Source organism: Bactrocera oleae, chromosome 4 (assembly GCF_042242935.1).
Source record: "Bactrocera oleae isolate idBacOlea1 chromosome 4, idBacOlea1, whole genome shotgun sequence".
NCBI classification, from domain to species: Eukaryota; Metazoa; Arthropoda; class Insecta; order Diptera; family Tephritidae; genus Bactrocera; species Bactrocera oleae.
Genome location: NC_091538.1, coordinates 9,772,678 through 9,796,391, shown reverse-complemented (window position 1 = coordinate 9,796,391; position 23,714 = coordinate 9,772,678). Strand labels below are relative to the sequence as shown.

The 23,714-nt window shown below is 33.8% G+C and overlaps 5 protein-coding genes across 6 annotated transcripts; all 5 read right to left on the bottom strand.

Moving 5' to 3' along the window:
* Nucleotides 1-203: 203 nt before the first annotated feature.
* mip40 (Myb-interacting protein 40) lies at nt 204-1,234 on the bottom strand. The gene has a single exon (XM_036375130.2). It carries the CDS (start codon nt 1,097-1,099, stop codon nt 311-313), a length of 789 nt encoding a protein of 262 aa, XP_036231023.1. The 5' UTR covers nt 1,100-1,234; the 3' UTR covers nt 204-310.
* A 242-nt stretch (nt 1,235-1,476) lies between these two features.
* Nucleotides 1,477-5,631, bottom strand: Fbxo42 (F-box protein 42). 2 transcript variants are annotated; one of them, XM_070108939.1, is made up of 4 exons: nt 5,451-5,631; nt 5,070-5,379; nt 3,397-5,006; nt 1,477-2,585 (listed from the first exon to the last, which is right to left on the bottom strand). In XM_070108939.1, exons 2-4 carry the CDS (start codon nt 5,365-5,367, stop codon nt 2,154-2,156), a joined length of 2,340 nt encoding a protein of 779 aa, XP_069965040.1. In that variant the 5' UTR covers nt 5,368-5,379; nt 5,451-5,631; the 3' UTR covers nt 1,477-2,153. The 2 variants fall into 2 exon arrangements, with proteins under 2 accessions (XP_069965040.1, XP_014085288.2); XM_014229813.3 differs by having other exon boundaries at nt 5,070-5,374.
* A 1,003-nt stretch (nt 5,632-6,634) lies between these two features.
* Fkbp12 (peptidyl-prolyl cis-trans isomerase Fkbp12) lies at nt 6,635-7,737 on the bottom strand. Its single transcript, XM_014229704.3, has 2 exons — nt 7,580-7,737; nt 6,635-7,476 (listed from the first exon to the last, which is right to left on the bottom strand). Exons 1-2 carry the CDS (start codon nt 7,614-7,616, stop codon nt 7,187-7,189), a joined length of 327 nt encoding a protein of 108 aa, XP_014085179.1. The 5' UTR covers nt 7,617-7,737; the 3' UTR covers nt 6,635-7,186.
* A 1,049-nt stretch (nt 7,738-8,786) lies between these two features.
* On the bottom strand, nt 8,787-13,035 carry LOC106614214 (zinc finger protein 675). The gene is made up of 5 exons (XM_014229835.3): nt 12,790-13,035; nt 12,464-12,681; nt 10,616-12,194; nt 10,358-10,535; nt 8,787-10,112 (listed from the first exon to the last, which is right to left on the bottom strand). The coding sequence occupies exons 1-5, from the start codon at nt 12,890-12,892 to the stop codon at nt 9,659-9,661; spliced, it is 2,532 nt and encodes an 843-aa protein (XP_014085310.2). The 5' UTR covers nt 12,893-13,035; the 3' UTR covers nt 8,787-9,658.
* A 4,200-nt stretch (nt 13,036-17,235) lies between these two features.
* Nucleotides 17,236-20,679, bottom strand: rib (ribbon). Its single transcript, XM_014229836.3, has 2 exons — nt 19,162-20,679; nt 17,236-19,046 (listed from the first exon to the last, which is right to left on the bottom strand). The coding sequence occupies exons 1-2, from the start codon at nt 20,320-20,322 to the stop codon at nt 17,721-17,723; spliced, it is 2,487 nt and encodes an 828-aa protein (XP_014085311.2). The 5' UTR covers nt 20,323-20,679; the 3' UTR covers nt 17,236-17,720.
* Between the last annotated feature and the right edge of the window lie 3,035 nt (nt 20,680-23,714).

The window sequence follows — 23,714 nt, the reverse complement described above, 5'->3', positions numbered from 1 at the left end:
CATCCATGGTTCTGTGAGGCAAGCACAAGTATATATCAGAATCTCACCTTCAAACACTACAACACTTTCCCATAACACGTTAAACTGCTCGGCATAAGGTGCACGAGAGTAAGACTTCGTCATAACCCAGCAGCTGGTTGTCCGGGTAGTCGCAGCAAAAAAATAAAAAAATGGATAACTGTTTGTTAACCAAAAAGCATCACTAAATTCATAAATGTCAAATATTATTAAATTCATATTCATATTTACATGCTATTGTTAAAACATATACACATTTAATATAGTATATAAAATTCTAATTATATAGTATTTAGGGCTTGAAAAGCTGTTTTAAGATCAAATGGTTGAGTTCATAACGTTTCTGGTAACTACATTTCTGTTTAAGCCAACTAGATTTGAGTGTCTTCCACTTAATCAGATGATCTTCCAGAAGTTCATTTTTGTTCAAATTATTACTTCCTAAAACTACTTCGTCGATTTCTTTTGTACTTGAAACATCGCGACTCAGTATGGGTATTTTTGGCAGATCAGTTCGTTGGGGTGCTGGCATTGACTTCACATTCCGAATCTCACCTCTTTTTAACTGTTCAAGTAACTCAGCAGCATTACTTTTTCTTTCAACTGGCGATGGTGATCGCCTATCACGATAACTGCGTATATTTGGATTACGTGGTTGATTCGCCATCCAAGCACGACATATGGGATATAATGCTGTTTGTTCCGTATACTTTGAAAGATCAAGACTGCGATCAAATAGTTTCATAACAAAACTCTCTGCTTGTATTTTTTGTGTTGGTTGTGCTGATGATGATGATGACTTATCATTCTCAGTTTGCTCTTCACGCTTTCTGCGCTTTGTTGGTGTTATGTATTTTCCTGGTGACAAGCTGCTATGTCGAGAGCTACGTGGTGACTGGACTTCCCTTTCGATAGTATTAGCTAAGTGCTTTGGCGGACGTCCACGTTGCGGTAAATCTTCCTCACTAGCATTTCCATCATCATCTGAACCGGCCAATGTGTCGTTTAGCACATTTCTAAAACGTCCCCTCGCTTGTTGAATATCATTTTGCCCTCTTCTACGTTGCGGCGGAGTTTTCATTCTATTGCAACTTTCAAAATTAATTTATATGCTAATAAATTCGTGATTATTTTTTAAAGAATGTTTCAAAATTGTTTGGCAAGGAACGAGATTCTAGTGTATTTTCAATTTGACATATGCGAAACAGTGTTGCCTACAGTTTGTAAATAAAAGTTTGCAAACTTCAATACGTAACTTAAACATAACCTAGGAAATTTTTAACTTTAGAATAACTTAATTTTAACTTAAGTATCTGTTATAGCAAGTAGTAGACCACCTAATCCTTAGTATACTGAACAATTTTTTAAATTTATATATATTAATATCCGGAGCCGTTCCGTTGTAAACCTAATTTTGACAGTTGCGTTTTAACTAGTATTGCTCAGTAATTAAAAGTATTTATAAAATTGTTATGAATTCAAATTACTTTTATTAGTTGTATTTATAGAAAAATAAAACATATATTATGTTCCACATATATATTCATGCCAGTGATGAAGCCATTTCATTTTCAGGTTTTATATTACTTCAATTAGTTTAACACATGCTCGTGTGCGCCGGCAGGCGAAAGGAAATGTTGAATCGGCCTTTGCAGTTTATTTAAAAATCGATATTTTTAATTATATATTTATGTGTACATATATATTTACAAGTTTTTATTTTGTGTCTATATTTTTATTGAAATATTAGCTTTAGTGATTTTTCTGGCAGCATTTTTTGTGCTTAGCCTAATATTTAATTTAGTTATAATTTCTTTTAATCTTTTAACTCTTAACACAGTTAGAAGAGAATAAAACAATTTTTAACTTTTATTAATTAATGCTTTTCAGAGTAACACTTTTCAAAATGGCATATAGAAGAAATGAAGAGGAGTTCAAAGAAGACATTCAATTTAAAGTTTGACAATGAATGAACAATAAGTCAATATATTAAATATAAATAATAAGACCATACACACTTATTTATTATAATATTCTAAACATACCAACGAGTTATTTCGCATAAATGTACGTATATATGTAGATAGTAAGCTTTATTTTATAAATATACCATATTTACCTTTTAAAATAACAACTTAAATTATTTCGCGCGGTGCGCTTAGGAAATGGACCGAGTTTGAAACTTGATGCGTTATCTCACCAAGCGTCTCTTTATGTACACCTCCGAATAATATCAATTCACCGTGTCCCGCAACCATTGTGGAAAGTATCAACCTTTCCGGTGCTCCAGGTATAACACCATAATTCTTGTACTCTACCCATTGCAAATGAGGATCATCTTTATCCAATGCCGCCGAGAGATCACAAACGAATAACGATAGAACATTGCGTTTGATTCGCTTAGGCGATGGCTCTTTGATAGCTTTAGGTTCGCCCACCATTGCACTACGCCTTGAATTTCTTAAAGCATTCATCTTTTCCTCCATTCGACGTATACGCTCATTATGATCTTTTGAAACGCTACGCGGCCGGTTTTGTACATTAAACGCTGCCATTCGAAATGGATCCTGCAAATAAAAAAATGGTTATTTATATACCGTTTTTGAATAAACAAAAGATGTGTTTATTTAATAGTAAACATAAAAATCATAACTGTTTAGATTTGTTGTTAAATTATTAATATATACATGCACAACTTTCGTTTTGATTTACGTGAGTACCGGCCGTCGACGGCCTAACCTCGAGGTGCTCAAAAGCACAACGGATCAAAACATTGCGTGGATCAGCGCCCCAAATAACGCAAGCTATTTGCAAGCATTATTTGGATACCAATTGATAGTGTGGAAGGGACACCTATATCAGCTTGGTCGGGTTCGACGCCCACCGAAAATCTCTGCCGTGCTGTGGATCCGGCACCCGGTTGCGTATGCAACTCCACATTGAATCGAATTTTTCAGTTCTTCCAGCATTTAAGTTTAAACCACAGCCACCACGAATCTTCCCAAAGCGCCAGACCCAATTAGCAGAAATCCAAGATCTGTCTGCCCCCCGTGGTACCAGATTTAAGTCTCCGGTAAGATCTTGTAGCCGAAGCTACTGTCAGTTGAGCACCTATCAAACTCAATGACTGCTGACATTTGTCGCTTGAACTTCAAATGTCTTTTCATTAGAAAGAATCTATAGTCTAAATATCAGTTCAAGCCAACTATTATAGCACTATTTCTGACATAACTACACTGATATTTCGTGGCAAAGCTTAATAACAGACATAGCGCATATGGATTTTAGTCGCCTCTTACCACAGGCATACCTTACCGCGGGCAAATTCTATCCCCTATCCGCTGGGGGTTACACATGGACAATCATATTCGTACTTACTTCATACAATTCGTCGAAACGTTTGGGCAACAATGGTTCGTTGTCCCTACAACGTAATGCTAAATTACGCTGCAAACGGTTCGCAGCTTCAATGTCGTTCGAATTGTTAAGACCAGGAATAACCTCATTGCCGTTTCTGGGCGAAGGGGTCCCATTTGTACGAGAACCGGATGAACTTGATGCTGATGGCGACGGCGACGGTGACGGTGACGTCGAGGGTACTGAAGAAGTAGAATTTGAACAAGATGGACGGTTTTGGTTACACTCCTCTACAGCATTTGCATTAGCAGGTGAATTTGCATGCAAGTTACCAAGACGACCACGTCGTGGTTGAAGGTTGTTATGGCTACCATTAATATTGTTATTATATATATTATTAACTTGCTGTTGTTGATTTTGTTGCAGAATTGCACGTCGATTGGCAAAATATTGTTCATCAGGTCCGCCTAAACGTGCATTGTCAAGTCTCTGCTGCTGTGGTTGTTGTCTTTGAAGGGGAGGGTGTGGATTTGGAGGAACTACCGCCATTTGTAAGCCGCCACCCAAAAGTCTTTGTCTATCAAAGAGATTATTTTGATTTTGTTGTTGTACTGCACCATAACGAGGTGCTGGCATTTCCGCAGCTGCACCGCCTACACCACCATCCCCTTGGGCACCACCAACTGGACGTCTATATGCTCCAACAGGCACTCGCATCTGTTTCATCATTTGAAAGTCTTGCGGCATATTTGGTGTAGGGCCAAGCACTACCAATTTAGTGCCAATCTTACAGGCAGGATTACACCACATATGCGTTGCACCGAATTTTTTGTTGCGTATCGGTATTGCACGCCACAACCATAACTCTTGAGACATGTCCAAAAGCCAAGCATCTGAGTAAACACTGTTGGGACCACCGCAACCACCAACAATCAACAGGTGATACTCGTCTAATACCAATTGAAACTGTCCATATCGTGGTGGTGGTTTTGTATTACCCATAAAACGAGGTTGCCACCATTTCAACTCGTTTAGGTTCAAGCACCATGTTTCATTTGAGTTACTATTCACACCGTCAGCGATTTGATAACCACCAAATATAACCATACGATCACCATGCACACTAGCAGAGTGTCCTGCCATAGGTGGCGGACTTGGCAAGGTAATACGTAATGTCCAGCGATTACTGTTCAAATCATAGAAATGAAGTTCATCGAAGAGGCACCAAGGTTGATATGGTGGATGCAGAGATGGATACCGCCATCCGCCAAATAACACCAATTGCTCTCCCCAGCATACAATAGAAGCGCTGCCTTTTGGTGATGGATAGGAACCCATTGACAATGGACGTTCCCAACTCATTTCTGACAAGTCGAAGCGCCACAAATCATTGAATGTAGTATCAGAGGAGGAACCCCCTCCAAAAACATACATCGAATTTCCATGTCTTACAGCTGAATGCGAAAATCGTCCAGCAATAACTGGTGGTGGAGAAGGAGGTATTGCCAAATTTTTTGTTATATTTTTACATTCTGCAACATTTGCAGCGGTCTGTTGTGAAAAAATTTCCCATCTTAAACGATAATCAATTAATCCTTTGTGTAAGTTTAATTTCGAGCGTCGAACTAAATCTATTCAAAAAAAATAATAATATGTTAAACACATTCACGCACACAAATATATTTTACACTTACTTTTCACTACCGAATTCCAACGTTTACAAACTAGTCTACAGCTTTCCAAATCTCTATAAGGTGGTAAATAGGTAAGTATGAACTCTAATATCTCATCAGGTAAAGCATCCAGTTGGACCGAACGCAATTCGTCTCGGCAGCCATTCAATTCTGGCATTGAGTCATTATCCCTTTTCACTTTTTGTTCGACAATGAAAGTGTCCTTGGTGACTAAATACACATCCTTGACTACGTCACTTTTTGTTGCTGCCATTCGCGTTTCATTTGAAGCCGCAACTTCATTGCCAACACCTTCCATAACCCGCCTTACCTTGGCGAAATTCCGATTAATGGTCCAGTGTTAGTTTTTTTATTTTATTAGTATTTATATATTAGTAATACCTTTTTAACATGAATGTGAGCGTCCACAACTTTTAGTAACCTCTCTCATGCCAATACAAATCATTTATTGTTTAATTAATAGCCTTCAACACTTGTTTTGTTATTTTTATACGATCAGTAACTCACAAAATTTATAAACTCAAAAAGCTTGAAAAGGAATGAAAATGTAAACTACAAAAAGTAAAGAAAACTGTTCACATAATTTCACCACATTCTATTCGACATTTCATCAGTGTTGCCACTTTATTAAGTGCTTAAGCCGTAAATTATCGGAAAATTACTTAGAATACAGCGTTTAAAAAAATCGGGAAATCTAATAATGTTATGCGAAAGCGGTTAGGAACAAAAATACATTTGAATAAAGAATATATATGAAACAATATCAAGATCAATGTCTACGTAGTACTGTGCACAGAAAACGTGGAATATTTTTAACGTTCTCTGCTGAGCAAGCTATTTTCCACCTTCATTATACAATTTTCATTAGCATCAAAAGTTTTTCAGTCTATTTAACGGAAAGAGACCTGAGATTCTTAACCAGCCGAGCACTGTCCTGTCGATATCTCAGAATTATTTAGGGAATGTTTTCGGCCGCTACAATATAAAAAAATTGCAACACCAATGGGAACTTACATATTTCCATTTTTGCTTTTAAACTAAATTTTTGGTAGTTTAGAAGATTTCAAACTTCAGCAAGTTACAAAAATTTAAGATGATTTTTTGTGTTGTAACCTTCTGAGCCGAACTTGTGCTTTTTCAGCTTTTTACAATACTTACCAACATTGAGTGCCATTGTGTAAAAGTTTTACTACGCTTCTCAACTAACGGACCGGCGTAAAAAAGTACTCCCCGAAACTAAATCGTCTTTAAAATCTGAATTTCTACATATATATACACTTTTTTTTGTATTAAATTTTTATAAACATTGCCAATTGACTTTTAAATTATATGTTTCACTACAATGTTTTCTAGCTTTTTGTACCCTACATAAACAAATTAGTCCAATTTTATGTACATACTAATAAATGTACACACCCTTAAAATAATACTGTGAATATTTGGTATTTCAAATATTTCACAATTATTTTTGGGGATGCTGCCGAAGTGATAACCTTGCTGATTACAAATCCGTGTGCGCTTCAATTGCCCAGCCCGACTGTGGTGAGAAACATTAACATATTCCATTTCATAAATTCCAAATAGTAGCTTTTAATTAATTTATTTAACTTTCTACAATTATTTTTGTTCAATTCATCGAAATAATTTCATTAAGTAATATTGAATGCGGATTTAATAACACTACAAGTATGAGAACATTTAATAAATAGTAAAATTCAATTGTTTTCTGGTGCTTTAAATGCATTTTAACAGATATTCTTTATAAATATTCCACCGCGACCAGAATTTTAGAGTTATTACAATGGAATGAACTAATTTAGATGTCACTTTTAATAGTTAAATCCAGCGCAAATATAGATATTAAATGTATGTATTATGCGAATCCTTTTGTATGCGAGCTTACATTTTCTATCAATTGTGCAACGTATCTCCATACGTAATTGTATTGAAAATTCTGATTGTTGATATTACATCTCTATATGGTTTCAAATTGGTTTGAATTAAAAGTGTTGTTTTACTATTTCTAACTAGCATTTTTGGGATGGTTTATATCTTTCTTTACTTTGCTCTTACTTGTAATTATTAAACATAGCGTATTGTTTATTTACTGGATCAGTTTACTCAACCTTTAATAATTCAACATCAAAAGTTAGAGTAGCATTTGGTGGAATAACGCCTGGATGTCCCCGACTTCCGTAGGCATAATCCGGCGAGCAGATGAGTTTCGCGCGTTGACCGACAGAAAGCTGGGCAACTCCTTCATCCCAACCACGAATTACTTCACCTCTGCCAAGTGTAAACTTGAAAGGCTTATTGCGGTCACGTGAAGAATCGAACTTAGTGCCATTGTCTAATGTTCCAGTGTAATGCACAGACACCACCTGTCCAGTTTTTGGGAATGTGCTACCTAATTAAGTATGTAATAAATTTGTATATGTATATGTATTGCATTATTAATCACATAAAACAGGTTAGAATGAGTAGAATTTTATTATTTGCATGGCGCTTACCATCACCGGGAGAAATAGGTACTACTTGCACGCCCATTTTACTTAATAAATTTACTTTTTTTTTACAATGAGCTATATTTTCACTTCTTTTAAAAAAACACTCAATCTGCGTCTAACAGCGGCGGTGAAAAAATGAGAATGCGGAAAATTCTTGTAGAGAAATTACGGAAACCACCAATATGGCGTTCAATTACAATATTGCCAGATATAAGAAAATCAGTTAAGTGTAACAGGGTGCAAATGTGCAAGAAAACTTAATTGAATTACTTGGTGTCAGAGAACGTAGAATATTCTAATTCTATATAGAATAACTCTAAATATAAATATTCTAAATAGAACATTTTGCATTTTCTGTTGGTGCTCAATTCTTTATATGAAAAACTATTAGTTTTTGGAATTCTAATTGTACATTTTTAATATTATTATCAGCTTAAAAGTACAACAATTGAAAAAATAATTATTTAGCGATTTAACAAAACATTGCTGATAGGAGAAAGCATCGTTGATATAAACGCCATGGTTTGGTAATCTCGTTTAGCTGGTGAAACGACTGATTTTACCATAGAATTAGGCTATGAACTACCACTACAATCACTAGATTTGGCTCCGAGTGTTTATTTCCTCTTTCCTAAACCAAAAAAGGGGCACGCTGGAAAAAAATTTTACTCCATTGTAATGGTAAAGCCATAAACAAACTTGCTCGAAGATTCACCAATGTTGGGAGAATCGCCCTAATTGAATAGCTGCCATATAAACTGACCAATCAAAATCAAGTTCTTGTATGGAAAACTTTTTAATTTCATAATACATATATTTTCACGAAATTTGCTATATATTATTACCCGAGCCAGCGCTACTATAGCTGGCTTACAAACTGACTGACTGGAAAACGTTTTTATTTGACAAGATATCTTCATGAAATTTAGTATATTTAGCACCTTTTCTAGACCCTTCATTGTTGGTCGAAAGACTTTTCAGTCAGTGTGGTATATATCACCTTTACTGGAATGTAATGAAAAGCGGTCTATCAGCATATTAGCATAAAAAAATGTTTCAGGCATTGTAATAAGTAATTATAAGTTACCACTTCACAGTAGAAAATAATTCAGTCTGAAGTTGTTGGTTTGAATTCACATACATATATACATATGCATTTATTATATACATACATAGTTTATAAATAATCTAATTATAAAATTCTTAATAGTGGCTTCGATTTATTGAAAAGCGTATATATTTTTAATTAATGACACTTCATGCACAATTCTTGCAACATAGTAAAAAATATGTGTGTGCATTAACATCTGAATGTGATTCAATTACACAATTTTCTACATTAAGTGATGTTCATAATTTTCATAAAATACATTAATTTCTAACTTTGTTTAACTACAATTATTTGAAAAACACATACATAATATGTTATGTACCTTGGAAAATTAAGGTTTCACATTTCAGACTTTTTGAATGCGATCTCAACTCTTATTGGTCCAATTAGCATATTTCCACATTTCAGTTAAAATTACTGTTGCACAATAAATTAAGAAATTTTTTATAAAATAATATTGATCATTTACGAGATTAGTGTTACCAATTGTACAAAAATTTGCTAAATTGATTTAAAACCAATAAATTTTGCACAAAAGTAGATTTAACTATATGTTTTAAGAACATAAATAACAATATTCAATTCGAAATTGAGTTCAGCAAACATTATTGACGAATTATATGAATTATTCTCATAAATAGGCGCAAAAGCGAAAAATAAAAAAGTTAAACACCAGTTGTGTAATGTAAATTCTTTGTACCGTTAAGAACATGATTCAATTATATAAGGCTGTGTCGTTAGTCTAAAAACAACAATATGTCAAAAGTGTTACAATTTTGACACATTATATCTAAATCTGTTGTTTTACTTTGTTTTTATGTTAAAAAAAATATATTTCTCAGACATTTCAGCCTTACATAACTGAATCATGGTTAAGTATTTGGTATATTTTAATTACTTTCCGTGTTGATTTTCTTTGTCAAATTATGAGTAACGTAAGCAAATGTACATTGTTGTCAAGCGTGTCGGCACTATTTACAACTACAACAATTTGGATTTCGCTCATTTTCGAATTCTATAACGCCAATACGACGTCGGTATGGCTTATGACCCGGTAATTCTAACGGTCTTTTCGTAGGCATGTACGGCAGCCGCATATTGAGTATTTTCACGTTGTACTTTTTCCGTTGCCTGCCATTCAAATACTCGTTGTCGTTTGGCGAACGAGAAGACGCGTATGTTGCCTTACTTTGTATACGTATTAAATTCTTGTCGGTTTCGTTACTGTGCTCAAGTTTCGTATGCTGAAACAATTTTTCATCCGAGAGAAATTCACATTTACATTTATCACAGGTATGATTTAGCTGTTTTGTGTGATATATTAGATGTAAATCCAATTGATGTTGAAACATAAATTGTTCATTGCACTTGTAACAAATGAATCTGCCTCCATTCTGCCGGTCTAAATGATAGTCCAAGAAAACTCTGTAATATAATACGGTATTAATAAATGGCTTTGAACTAATGTTTATTTGTTGCTTATTTTTAAACTTAACAAACAGTATTATAAACAAGGAAATGTATTAACTTCAGCTACACCGAATATCCTTCACAGGTGATTATATATATTTTTTATATTCTACCGTGTTTTCTTTCTCGCGTTAAAAACTTCGTGACAAACATAAACTATTCTGTTTGGAATATAAATATGTGAATAATTTGACACTTACTTGCTGGTAAAAACGCTACCACATTTTTGACAGTAGAACCATGAGCTTTTAAAATGATGCACGTAATCGTGTAGCATTAAATTCAATAGTGTATCGGTGAAGAAATCACAGTTGTCTGCTAAGCATGTAAACTCCTGTGCGCTGATTTGCGCCTTCAGCCTATCCAACAGGTAAAGATCTACAAAGTAAATTTTTAAGTTTAAAAATATAAAATCGCACAAACTAAACGCATAAGTAGTTGCGATACACATTACATACCATATTCTTTTTCACTATCGATTTGTATATCGGGCAGTTCGCAAACTTCACTATCGTTCCGCCTCTCTAGCCAATCACCCGTATACACTCTACGCCTCGAATCCATTGAATCGGCAATGGAAACATCATCATCATCATCATCTTCATCCATATCACTATCCTCACTATTATTGTTGCCATGCACATAGCGAGAGACGCTAGTCAAAACAGTTAAACGGCGTCTTACCATAGGTTGGTTTTTAGGTTTTTCCACGATATCTGTACGAGCACGACTTTGCGCACGCGTCACACGACGGCTAGCGGTAGACTTTACGACTGAGCGTTTGGATCTAACCACAGATTTCTTGTCATCATTCGCAGTATTTTCTTCATCTTCACTCAGTGTTTGTTCATGCCACACTTCCTTTTCGGCCAAACAAACGATGCGATGAAAGTCGTGTTCATATAAGGTATTAAATTTTTTATAACACATATCGCATTTGTATTCACGAAGATGCGTTGCACGGTGCTGTCGCAAGAGTGTGATATTATCCATCGTGGCTTGACATTCGGTGCAATGAAACTGGCGTGTACGTTTAGCAGCTTCGCCAAATGTGGGACTTGCACTTCGGCTGACACTGTTCACGAGATTTCGCTTGGCACTTACTTGTGGCACTGTTTGACTCTTGTCAAGTTTGTTCGTAACATTGGCACTCAATGGCGGTAAACTTCGGGAATATTGATTGCGACAGCGACGTATATGTTTATTATAGTGATCTTTGCGTATATAAGTGTTACCACAAAAACGACACACTCTGCGCGCCTTCGGGCGTGACGCACTTTTATAGTTGTTGATTTTCCCACCCGATTCTGTTATTAAAACCGATTCGGAACGTTCACGGATAACCTGTAGCATTGATTGATTCATACCGTTATGTGAGTGTGTGGAATTTGAACACGATGACGGCAACTCAGGCACATTTGCTAATGCCAATAATTCGATCCTTTCTGTGGATAAGAGCGAACTAGTTACGGCGGGATTATAGTCCGTACCCTTGGCTTCCAGTTGTTGTATTGATGTTGTCGTACCTGAAATCTCAGTCAGTCTATATTTTGTAAGTTGTACAGTATTTTTATTGTCAGCATCCTCTGTGGAGTTATCGAGCACAGTGTTGATATCAATGCATTTACTAAGTGATGTGTATTGTAGATGATTAAAAGTTGGTGTATTTGTAGCAGGTGGTGGTTCAACGGTAGCCGTAAGGGCAGCAGTAAGCAGACGTGGACTTGTTTCACTGGCTTGCAGGTTTCTTTTAGTCTCTGGTGACGATTGCACATATTGACATAAACCATTAGTACGTGTTTTCATTAAACGGTTGTCTCTATTCTTTAGTCTGATATTGCCCTCTCTATCAATATCTTCACTATATTCCAATATATCCAAATTTTCTTCCTTCTTCGCAGGACACTGGGACGTTTTTAATAGTTGACCATTTCCAAGGCCTTGCAAGCGCACTTTGATATTATTCTGTACTTCTCTTACAGCTCTTGATTTAAAGACACAAGTAATGCAGAGTGATGACAAACAATCATCCAAGTTCTACGAAATAATAAAAAGGATTTGAAGGCACTATTTTATTTTTCATACAAAACAATTTTACTGAAAGTTTATATTATACATACATATTTCATATATGATAAATTCAAGAATATATATTTTTGTATAAATCTAATAAGCAAGTATTTAGCAAGTAATGCACAAAAAAAAACAAATTTTATTTAAGCTATAAATATACTTGCTATATTATTAATATAATTTATAAATAATAATAATTTATATATATATAACAAATGCACTTCATTACTCACCACATCATCGCCTTCGCAGTAGGAGGCCATAGTCTTTTTCATTATTGGATTAGATGATAAATCAACTATTTCTTGGCTGTTTCCACAAATTACGCATACTTTTTTATTGCTCAATCTCAGTTCTTCTTCAGGCTCATCCTCTTCGATTTGCGTATAACGGCGCTTCTTCCGTCGCGTTGTTCCCCTTTTTCTCTTTGAGCCACCAGCTGATTTGTTTCCTATGTTAAACATGAAATAAACGATATTGTTTATAATTCTATAGGTATTATTTGATAAAAAATATGCTGTGATCTAGGGCAAGGTAACATATTTCTATTATTTCTTACGATGAGTGGTTCGATTTTGGTCCCCACCAACGGGAAGTTTGTATACAGTACTAGAAGTATCGTCTGCTTCCAATACATGCACTTTATTACTTTTCTGCATCATTATTGTTACGTATTCGATATAAAATTAATTTTTTATGTATTTGTTAATTCAAAGAAATTACTAATTATCACTTTTTGTTTAAATATTATTAATATTGTGGCACTGTTTTCTATTTTCAATTTTCCTTGCATTTGTATTATAATTTATAGTTGGTATTTTTCGGTATGTTTATTTAGAGTTGCCACATAAATTTTGCCATGAGGTTATATAAAATTTTACCGTAGTGAAATTTTAACACTGAAGTGAAAACATTTTATTTTTCATTAATTATTATTATTATTTTTGGTAAATAAACCAGCAATAATACTCAAATTTGTATATATTTTTATATAATATCTCGAAATGTTGTAGCAAAAGTCATGAAGTTATGAGTACATTTATAGCTGTCTTATGAACGTTTTACATCAGATTTCCAAACCTTAAAGCGTTTTCATCACAAAACTTACATAAAAATGGCGGTACGTTGTCAACGCAAGTTTTAAAATCAATAACGTCAATTTCTACACTTTATTTTGATGAAATTCGAGAAGGTGGTGACACTTAATTCGTTCAGGTGAAACAGCCGTCAAATAATCAATCATAATGAATCAATGGCAATTAATTAGAATAGACGTCTGATATGTTTCGTTTAAACTTAAATTTTAATAGTAAAAAGAATATAATCCACATATGTATATGCGTGCAAAGTCAATGACATTTCAGACGACAATATATTTTGAAGTCAAAGGTGTTTATAAATTCCCGTTATTGATATTACGCAAAAATATGGCAATACTTCACAACATGTATTAATACCGGGTAGTTTAAGCAGTGAAATGTTTTTTTTTTAATTAAAAATTCAATTTAACCTATTGCAAAAATGGGAAACTGGAGAAAGTTTTATGTGCAATATTTTGACTCTATAACCTGTTTATACCAGAAGAAAATCAAACAGATAATCGTAATGATTTCCTATTATTATTAATATGGGGTGTTGACCAAGATTTAGATCGATTTCATGCGTATTCCACATTATTTTGAGCAAAATTGGATATTTAATTTTATTATTATTATAACACCTATTTGAATCAGTTTAATGATAGTTGGATGGTCGGAAATGACTATATCGCGTTCAAACTCAGCTGGAGAGTGGAAAATCACTATATCAGCCATCTAAAGAAAGGTCTGACATTACTCAAATATACGCGAGAATACGTTTCCATGCAATTTTTTGAAGATAACTCACCGGTTGACCGATATATTCGAAATAAAGAATAATGAAAATCATTATATGCTATACGTACAGTTGGCATTTTTGGCATTCAACTATCGTACAATATATCTAATATTATACGTTCGTTTTATCTTACATATTGACCGTTATATACGATGTAAAGTCAACTGGAACTTTGAAATTCGTATATTAGGTATATGGAGGCTAAGGAAAGTATTGATCCGATTATATCGAATTTCGGCAGCACAAGCAGAAAATTATCGCAAAAATACCTAAAATAACTGAGTTTCATTAAGATAACTCTCGGTGTGAGCGATACATGTATATGTTATAAAGCTAACTTGAATTTCGAAATTCGTATATTAGGAATGAGGAGGGCTAATACTTAGCGTACTGATCCGCTTTACATATTTTTGGCACAATGAGAGATTATTATCATAAAAACACGTTCTCTAAATTCCATTAAGATAACTCACGTTTTCACTGATATTGTATAGTATAAAACCAAGCGAAAGTTCGAAATTCTTTATTTTAAGAAAATGGGTGATAGAAAAATAAATTTTTCCAATTTTGATACAAAAGCACATTATTAACAGGAAAAGATGCTCTTGGAATTTCATTAATATATCGCTGTTTTTTGTAAAATTTTATGCATATACACTGAGTTTCGCATATTCGGTATCTGGGGTTTGAAAAGTTATGGTTCAATTTCTACAACTTTTAGACGTGAGATGGCATATCTTAAAGAAAGCTTTTTTTATTTCCTTTAATATTTCACGTTCATCAGTTTGTGAGTAGGTTTAGTGTTCGGTGCTGCTCGAACTTAGCGCTTACGTATTGCTTATATGCACAGGAAAACATTTATAATAATAAGAAATTATATATTTTTTTAAAATATTTTTTATTTTGTAGAATCGAATTTTTTATTTGAATTTTGTGTGTTTTGTTTCTTTTGAAATTTTCAGTCAAAAATTGTACTAAAATTATATTTTGTATTACGAAACAATACAAACTAAACTACCCAGTGCTTATACGAATTTCTTTTCAAGCAATGTAATATTACAATTAATGGAATTAACACTTTTCTTGTATTGTGTATACACACAAAAAAAATATTTAATAATAAAAAAGGAAACATAATAATAATAATAATAATAATAAAAGCAAACTTTGTTTTCTACAATAGTTTCAACTACTTGACGCACACTTGGAAAAACACATACGAATTTGTATAAATTTTAAACTTACATAGCTTATGCTTTTCAAAATTAACTATTTAAATTTAATTTACTTACAGTTAGATTTATTAATTTCACTTATTTGAACTTTTGTTGTATGCTAACATCAAACCATAATTTTTAATTGCATTGCCCCCAGCACGTTTTCATCTATGCTTATTACTCTTAAATATGCTCCTAAACTGCTAAAACTCTGTAAGTCCGAAAACTTCTAAACATATATTTAAAATTACAGTTAATTTATTGTTTTGCGGTGTTTTTTGTTTCATTTTACATTGCAGTGTGTTGCCAGATTTTTCCAATTTATTTTTTCAAGTGTGTAAATTCATTTATTATTTATTATTATTTATATATATCATTGTATTTTTATTATTTATATTATATATATATATATTTAAATTGTTTTTTAAATTTTAGTTTTAATTTTTCTTTTTAATTTGCTATTATTTTGCGTTCAGTGTCAGTCTTATAAAATTGAACTTATTTTGTGGCGAATTCGGAACATAATAATTATGGTATACAAAGAGTAATGCCATTACAAAAAAAAAAAAATTTTTTTTTATTAATTGTACTACAACACTACAACAACAACAACAACAGCTGTGTATGTATGTGTGTATCTGTTTTGAGGTAGCATCGTTTCAATTGTTATTGTTTGTTATGTAACTGCTACATACATACTTGAGCAAACTTTTACATATACATATATAATATTTTTTAAAGTTATTAAGTCTAAATTAAAAGTAGACAGCTAAATAGTGCATTTTTGCTTTTAAGCTTAATTAGTAAACTGTGTTTAATTTTTACAAACAAATCACTGGCATATAAATGTAGTTAAGATGTAGTTTAGTTTTGAAAACTGTTAATTTTTTGTTTCAACTTTTTGCAATTTTTTTAAATTAAAAAAATTACTTTTGCATAAAATTTTTTTGCAATTTTATTACAATTACAAAAAAAAATTTTGCAAAAGAAAAAATTTAAATTTTTTATGCATATTTTAATTTTTTTTTAATGTTAATTTTTTTTGCAAATTTAAAGTTTTTGCAATGTTTTTTTAATGTTGGAAATTTTGTAATTTTTTTTCAACTTTTATATTATTTTTATTTTTTTGTGACATCATCTAAATTTTAAAAGTTACATATATGACAATTGTTAGCTTCTAGTGTTAAATGATGGCCTTCCATTTTGTAAAATGCAATGTTTGTCGAAGGCCTTTTTTAATTTTTTTAGAACAAGATTTCAGCTCAGTAACCAAACAGGCCTTATTGATTGGTTTCCACATAAATTGCGCCTATGTGCTTGTTATACTCTTATATATTGTTTTTGTATGTAAATGCATCCAACGATCATTTTAGCCTCTAATAATTTGTTGGCGCCGCGTAACAGTTCCTGCATACCATCTCTTCAGTCTTGTGTTTGGACAACTTTTTTTTTTGTTTTTTTCCTTTCTACTTGCTTTCTTTCTTACAAAATTCTCCCACGGTAAAGCTGTAAGCTAGAGAATTGTCTCCAATTTACTCAAATTAAAAGTTTCTGCGCTTAATTGAGTTCTTTTATCAACTACATATACCTCATATACATCGGATCAAATTTGACCCGGATTGACAAAAAAAAACTACACTTTCATGACTATGACTCACTTAACTAACTAAATTGTAAGCTACATTTTTAATTTTATGCTTTTTATTACTAAATTTAACTTATTTGTAGCATTTCTTTATTTTTGAAACTCTACTTTTAGGCACAGGGTGATTCTGACCACAGTAACTTGCGCTTGTTGCGCTTTCCGCCTTAGACAGCGCTTACACGCGAAGACTTTTGTCGCCCAAACTGTTTTTTGTGTGTGCACGTGGAACACTAGTTCTTCCTCGCTTTTATAGCAAAACAAGCGCTTTTCAAGGAATTTAAATATGTTGCACAATATTTTTTTTTAATAAATCAATATTGTAATGTTTTTTACAATAAGTGCGCATTGTCACATTTCACGAATTTACACCAATAACAAGTAATATTTAATACAAATTCTCTGAGTTCACTGCGTAGACCGAATTTGGCCTTCGGACTTCGATTTTTACTACGCGGCTTTTATGCTGCCGCTGACACACAAAAAAATCAAGCTTAGCGAACTCAATTAAAGCTTCTTTCGACTGCTGCCACTTTCAGACGCTTATTGCACCGATGCGGTAATATATATAAATATACTATATAGAAATCAATACGCATGCGCATGCGTCATAATTTAGTCGAAAATTGCTTACAAAAGTTATGTACGCGGTAAGCGTAAAATGGCACGCATAACGGACAACAGTCAACGGCTCCAAAACAACGATTCATAACAGGTATCGGTTGCGTAGTGCCACGCCATGGAGAGCATTAATCAGTCGGTGCGTCCGTCATCGCTGCTAATGATTTCACGTTTTATCGCGGTCATTGTTGTTGCGGCTTCTAGCGTGGCGCTCGTTTCGTTGTTGTACTCTTCGTTGCTGATATTGTCAGCCATTGTTAAACCGTTACTACTGCGGCTCGAACAACGACTATTGTCGGCTGTTGTCGCGGCTACCGCAACAGCGGTTGCGGTTGCCAATTTTATAACGCCACTGCTGCATTCGAGCGCTGTTGATTGTGTTGATGCTGATGGTGGTTGTGGTTGTGGTGGTGGCGAGTAGGATGGTGAACGCGCACGTCTGTAAGGCGATTCTGTTGGCGCTGGCGATAAGCAATTGCGGCGCGCTACAGATAGATCTTCAACCTGTGCCGTAGTCTCCTCATCGTCGTGAGAGCGTCTTCGGCTGGCACGCTTACGACCGCGTGCATGTTCGCGTTCCATGTCGCGTTCATATTCGCGCGTACGTTTTCTTTCAAATTCGCGCTGTTCACGTTCATATTCGCGTTCGCGTTCGCTTTCATTCGTCAGCTCGCGCTCCCGCTCACGCTCTTGCTCCAGCTCATTCTCCAGCATGTGACGTTCATTATCCCGACTGCAGTCCATATCTCTGTCTCTACCGCGTTCACGTCTTCGCCCGTCCCGCTCCACGGCAAAGTCATGCTCACTTCCACGTCCGTACTTACGTCCATAATTCGGTGGACTGGGTGAACGCATGGCGCTCGAACCGTTTGGACCCGGGCTTGTTGAGATACGGTTAGCGGCGGCGTGTGCGGCTGCTGCTAATAACAGTGCGCCGCGTCCTGCAATATCGCCTCCACGACTCTCCAACGCTTGTTGTAGCAATGCATGATCTAATAGAGAATGCGGCAACTGTGGTGGCATGTGGTGATGTTCAGCGCGGTGGTGATCTTTTGGCTCGCGTTCATCATTGCGTCCCTCATGCATCGAAGACATTAAGGGTTCGGCGCCATAAGCGTGTGGATAGGAGAAAGCAGCAGTTGAATCAACATTACTCGGACTACGTTTCATGGTGCGATTCATTGGCCGACCGGTGGTTATGCCCAGTTTCTTGACTTTGTCGTAGAGCGTGCGTGACGGTACACCAAACTTTCGTGATGCTTGCAGTGCGCTCATACCTTCCCTTACACATTGTATGGCGGACATTATGTCGCTGCGTGTGTATTGTTTATAGCGCTTCCATTCGGGTTTCTGATTCGAGTTAGAGCTAAAGCTGCCACCATAATTGCCCTTGGCCTCGTAGGCGTCGTCATCAAACGAACGATCTGTGTAAGGCGAATGTGGTTCATCGTGATATTTCTGTAAAAGTAAATGAATTATCAGTTGCACATACAGATACAAAAGTGACTTTTGTGTATAGAATACTTTTATAGGGTTATATGAGTCTTAATATTTAATCGAGTTTCATACTGACCTTATCACTGCCAAAGTCGGTGCCATTAAAGTGCTGACCTTGGTTATTGTTGTGTCCACCCATTGAACCGGCATGCGGCGAATTTTTGTCGGTATTCGATTTGTTGTCGGTCTTGCTGGCGATGGGCATAGAGAATGATATTGGCTGAGATGAGTCGGCGGGATTGGCTTGTGCCAAGACGTTACGTAGTATGGGAGTATCGCGGTTCATTAACATTGAAGTCATGGACGAAAGTTTTTTACGCTTGAGTGGATTGTCCGGCACAGAGTCATAAACGGAACCCAACATACCGACTGCTGCCGAAGGCGATAACGGCCATTGTGCATGATCTGCATTTGGCGGTTGTGTTGTTTGCGAGTGTGTTGGTGTCTGTGGTGTATTGGCTGATTTGGTTTGTCCTAAGCCAGATACATTACCAGTAGCACCACCACCATTGGAGGGACCAGGCGATTTGGTATACAAATTGGTATATGGCGATTTATAATTAGTATAGGGTGGTGAAGATGTACTCGAAGCGGCAGCTGATGGTGATATGTGCGATGATGTTGAGATCACGGATGAGGAATTGTGTTGTGAAGGCATTGGTAAATCGGCGCCATGATGATCCTTACCATTGTGTACAACACTGGGTAGGCCCTGTGCAGCGGATGAACTCGTAGCCATGGCATACGGTGCTGTTAGACCCGAAGTACTAGCTGCCGCATACGGATAACCATGACTGGCACGATCCGCATGTTCTTCGCTCAATTTGTTGAACTTCTCCTTTAGATCGGCCATATCGAAAAGTCCTTTCACCTCCAGCTCCTCGGCAATACGCATTATTGTGGGTATCTGACTTTGTGTTACATTCACTTCACCGGTGTACATATAATCCAGTAGTGCACGCATTTCAAACGCTTTGACACCGGGAAATATAATGCTGCAATGATCCATCGGTACATCCTGCAGTATGGCCTGGAAATATGGCGAGTTGGCGGCAAGTACCACACGATGCGCTTTGAATTGCACTTGATCATCGACAACAATTGTGCAGTCCACATAGCTCTCAACCTTTATGAGAGCATCAAGAATCTCTACAAGATTCGATTTGTGATTATTCCAACGTAAGCAATATGTTTGACCCTCAATGGTCGGCGGTAAAGCCGGGTGTGGCCCACCCATGGCTGCGTGTGCTGCAACGGCGCTTGCCTGTGGGCTAGTAGCGGCACTGCTAGAGCTAGTGTTGGGGCCGCAACTCGACGTCGCAAGCGCCGCCGGCAGAGACGTTAATGACGCTGATGACGGCGGCGGCGGTGCCAACAGATTATGCGGTCCCGGCGCTATGCCTGCAATGGCGTATGGTATGAGATTCTGAAATGTCGTACTCAGCAATGATGCCGGTAAGAGGGCAGATGACAAGGATGATAATGTGATTTCAGGATCGGTAGCGGTTGTGGATGCGTGATCGATATTAGTTGGGGTGGTTGATGAGGATGTGGATGAATTATAGGTGAGATTCTTGCGTATTTTGAGAGCCAGCTTAAAGCTTTACAATCGCCTATTGGACCTGCGAAGAGTACACGGGAGAGAGGCTTTGTTTTAAAACGTATTCTTTTTAAAGATATTATTTTTTCGTGCGTACTGGAATATTGCGAATATTTTTCTTTTTTGTGTAGTGGAAAATTGAACTGAAGTTTTATTCGAAATTTGAAAATTTCTACATCATTGCGAATATACAATCCAGGTTGTCTGCAGTTTTCATTATGGAAATAAACAGTAACAAGTGCGCAAATTGCAAAGTTTATTTTGAGTTTCACTCGAAAATGTCGTATAATATACAAGTATACGCATATATAATACATATGTACATGTATATACATACGAGTATGTATGGCATATCCGTGTATGAACAAGATGGAATATATAATATGATTCTTATACTCATATTGGCTATACTAATGTAGTATTTTGCTAGATTTACAGCTAACTGTATACAAACATATGTTGCTTGTAAATCTAAACAGTGGAAATGATTTTTTATAAAACCCAAAATTCTAAAAAAGTATATAATATAATATATAATATTATACATATTTATATATTATATGTATATAAATATATAATTATATATAAAAATTATATATATATAAAATTAATTTGCATACATATACAGATGTATGTACATATATATATACATCTCTATATGTATGCAAATTGATCTCTTTGCTATTATTTTTGTATGAAATGAACATTTTAACGCTTGCTTTGCTATATTTAGTTGATGTTTTTTTTTTTATTGACATCTTATGCGCCCAAAAATGGTGGTGGAAATGAGAGTCAGCATATTATCATCAGATATGTATGTATGTATGTACGTTCAATTTTTTTGCCAAAAAGTGCCGTTTTTTGGGGGTGGACATTTTTAATACTCTCTGCGTACACTTACACACATACTTATGCCTATGCTTTTATATACTAACTTGTATGTATATATATATATATATATATATGTATATATAAATTATTTTTATGTATGCATGTACTTATGTACATATATGTAAATAAGTACATATTTGCGTTATCGACTTTTTCGAAGGCAGTTCAAATATATGTGCTTACATATTTACACACAATATATACATATTTACACACAATATTGCAACTATATACATAGCAAGTGAATATATTTGTATACATATGTAGTTCACCAAAATTGTTTAAACAAATTATTTTATTTTTCAATATTGAATTTGTTAAAAATTGTTTAAAAAAAATCATTTATTAAAAAAAAATGTTTATTTCAATTTATTTAACTTCTTAACACCAAAATTATTTAATGATATTATTTTCAATAACAAATTTGTTTAAAAAGTGTTTAATTATTTTATTTTCTAATACCGAAATTGTTTTAAAAAAATATTTATTAAAAATTCTTAAGACCAAAATTGGTTAAAAAATTTACTGCATTTTTTTTACAACAAAATTGTAAAGAATATGTTTAATTATTTTATTTTTTAAATAAATTGTTAAAAAAATATTTGATTATCTTAAAAAGAATTTAATTAATATTTTTCAACACCAAAATTGTTTTAAAAACGTAATAAACATTTTTTACAACGAAATTGTTAAAAATACGTTTAATAAGCTTATTTTTCGAAATTGTAAAAAAAAATTTTAATTTATAATGCTTTAACACGAAAATCCTTTAAAAAGTTGTATTACTTTTTAATATCGGAATTGTTAAAAAATAACGTGTAATTTTTTTATTTTTTAAACCTAAATTGTTAAAAAAAAATTTTAATTATATTATTTTTTAAACTAAAATTGTTTAAAAAAAATTTAATTCACGATTTTTAACACAAAAAGAGTTTAATTATTTTATTTTTTAAACCTAAATTGTTAAAAAAAATTTTAATTATGCTATTTTTTAAACTTAAATTGTTAAAAAAGAATTTAATTCACGATTTTTAACACAAAAAGAGTTTAATTATTTTATTTTATAACATCGAAATCGTTAAAAAACAAATAAGAACATTGAAAACAATTAAATTAAAATTCAATTAGATTTTTATTAATTTTTTTTTTAATTAAAATCCAGAAAACTCTAATTTAAATAAAACCGGTTGGCAAAATGAAAAATACATTTTTAATCCCAAAAATCGTATTTGAAAAAAATTATTTTTAATCCGATACTTGCGATTTACAAAGTTAAAAGTGAAAAAAAATGTATTCGCAGAAATCAAATAACAAAAAACAAAAAAAAAAATTTAACCAAAGTTTTTCACTTTTTGACTTATTTACATTTAATAAATATAAAAAATTGGCAAATGAATTTTTATACAAAATTTTTTAATTACAAAATTCGCAACACTGCTTATATGTACATACATATGTATGTAACTGTTTTTAAGAATATATATAATATTTTCACTAACTCTTTAGAATCTAACAGTACATCAGCTGATATCCTAATATCCTTCTACAATGCTTCTATAGCCCTTAATTTTTTATAAGTTTATATAATTTTGAAATGTTTTTATATTTTAAATTAAAAATTATATATATTTCAAAACAATTTCAGCATTATTGTTGTTTCAAATTTTTATTTTCCCTGAGGCGGTGAGCCTTTGAGCTTTACTAAACTCTAAAGCAAAGTAGAATGCGAGTATCGCTTCTAAACTTTTTACAAATTTTAAATTTTTTTCTAAATTTAAACATTTTTTCAAATTTAAAAACTTTTCAAAGTTTAAAAATTTCTCCAAACTTAAAAATTGTTCTAAATTTAAAATTTTTTCCATATAGAAAATTTTTTCGAAATTTCAAAATTTCTCAAAATTTCAAAATAGCTGAAAATTTAAAAATTTTTTCCATACTTCAAAATTTCTCAATATAAGCGGTAATTTGACTCAAACCTAAAGGTTATAAATTATAATTGCTATGCATATATACACACATGTTCATAGCAGTATTTATGCGACACTTTCATTTGCATTGGTTGCACATGTGTATGTATGTATTTATATGTGTAATTAAAACTGTTATAATATTTCAAATGCAACATGTGTACAACTACT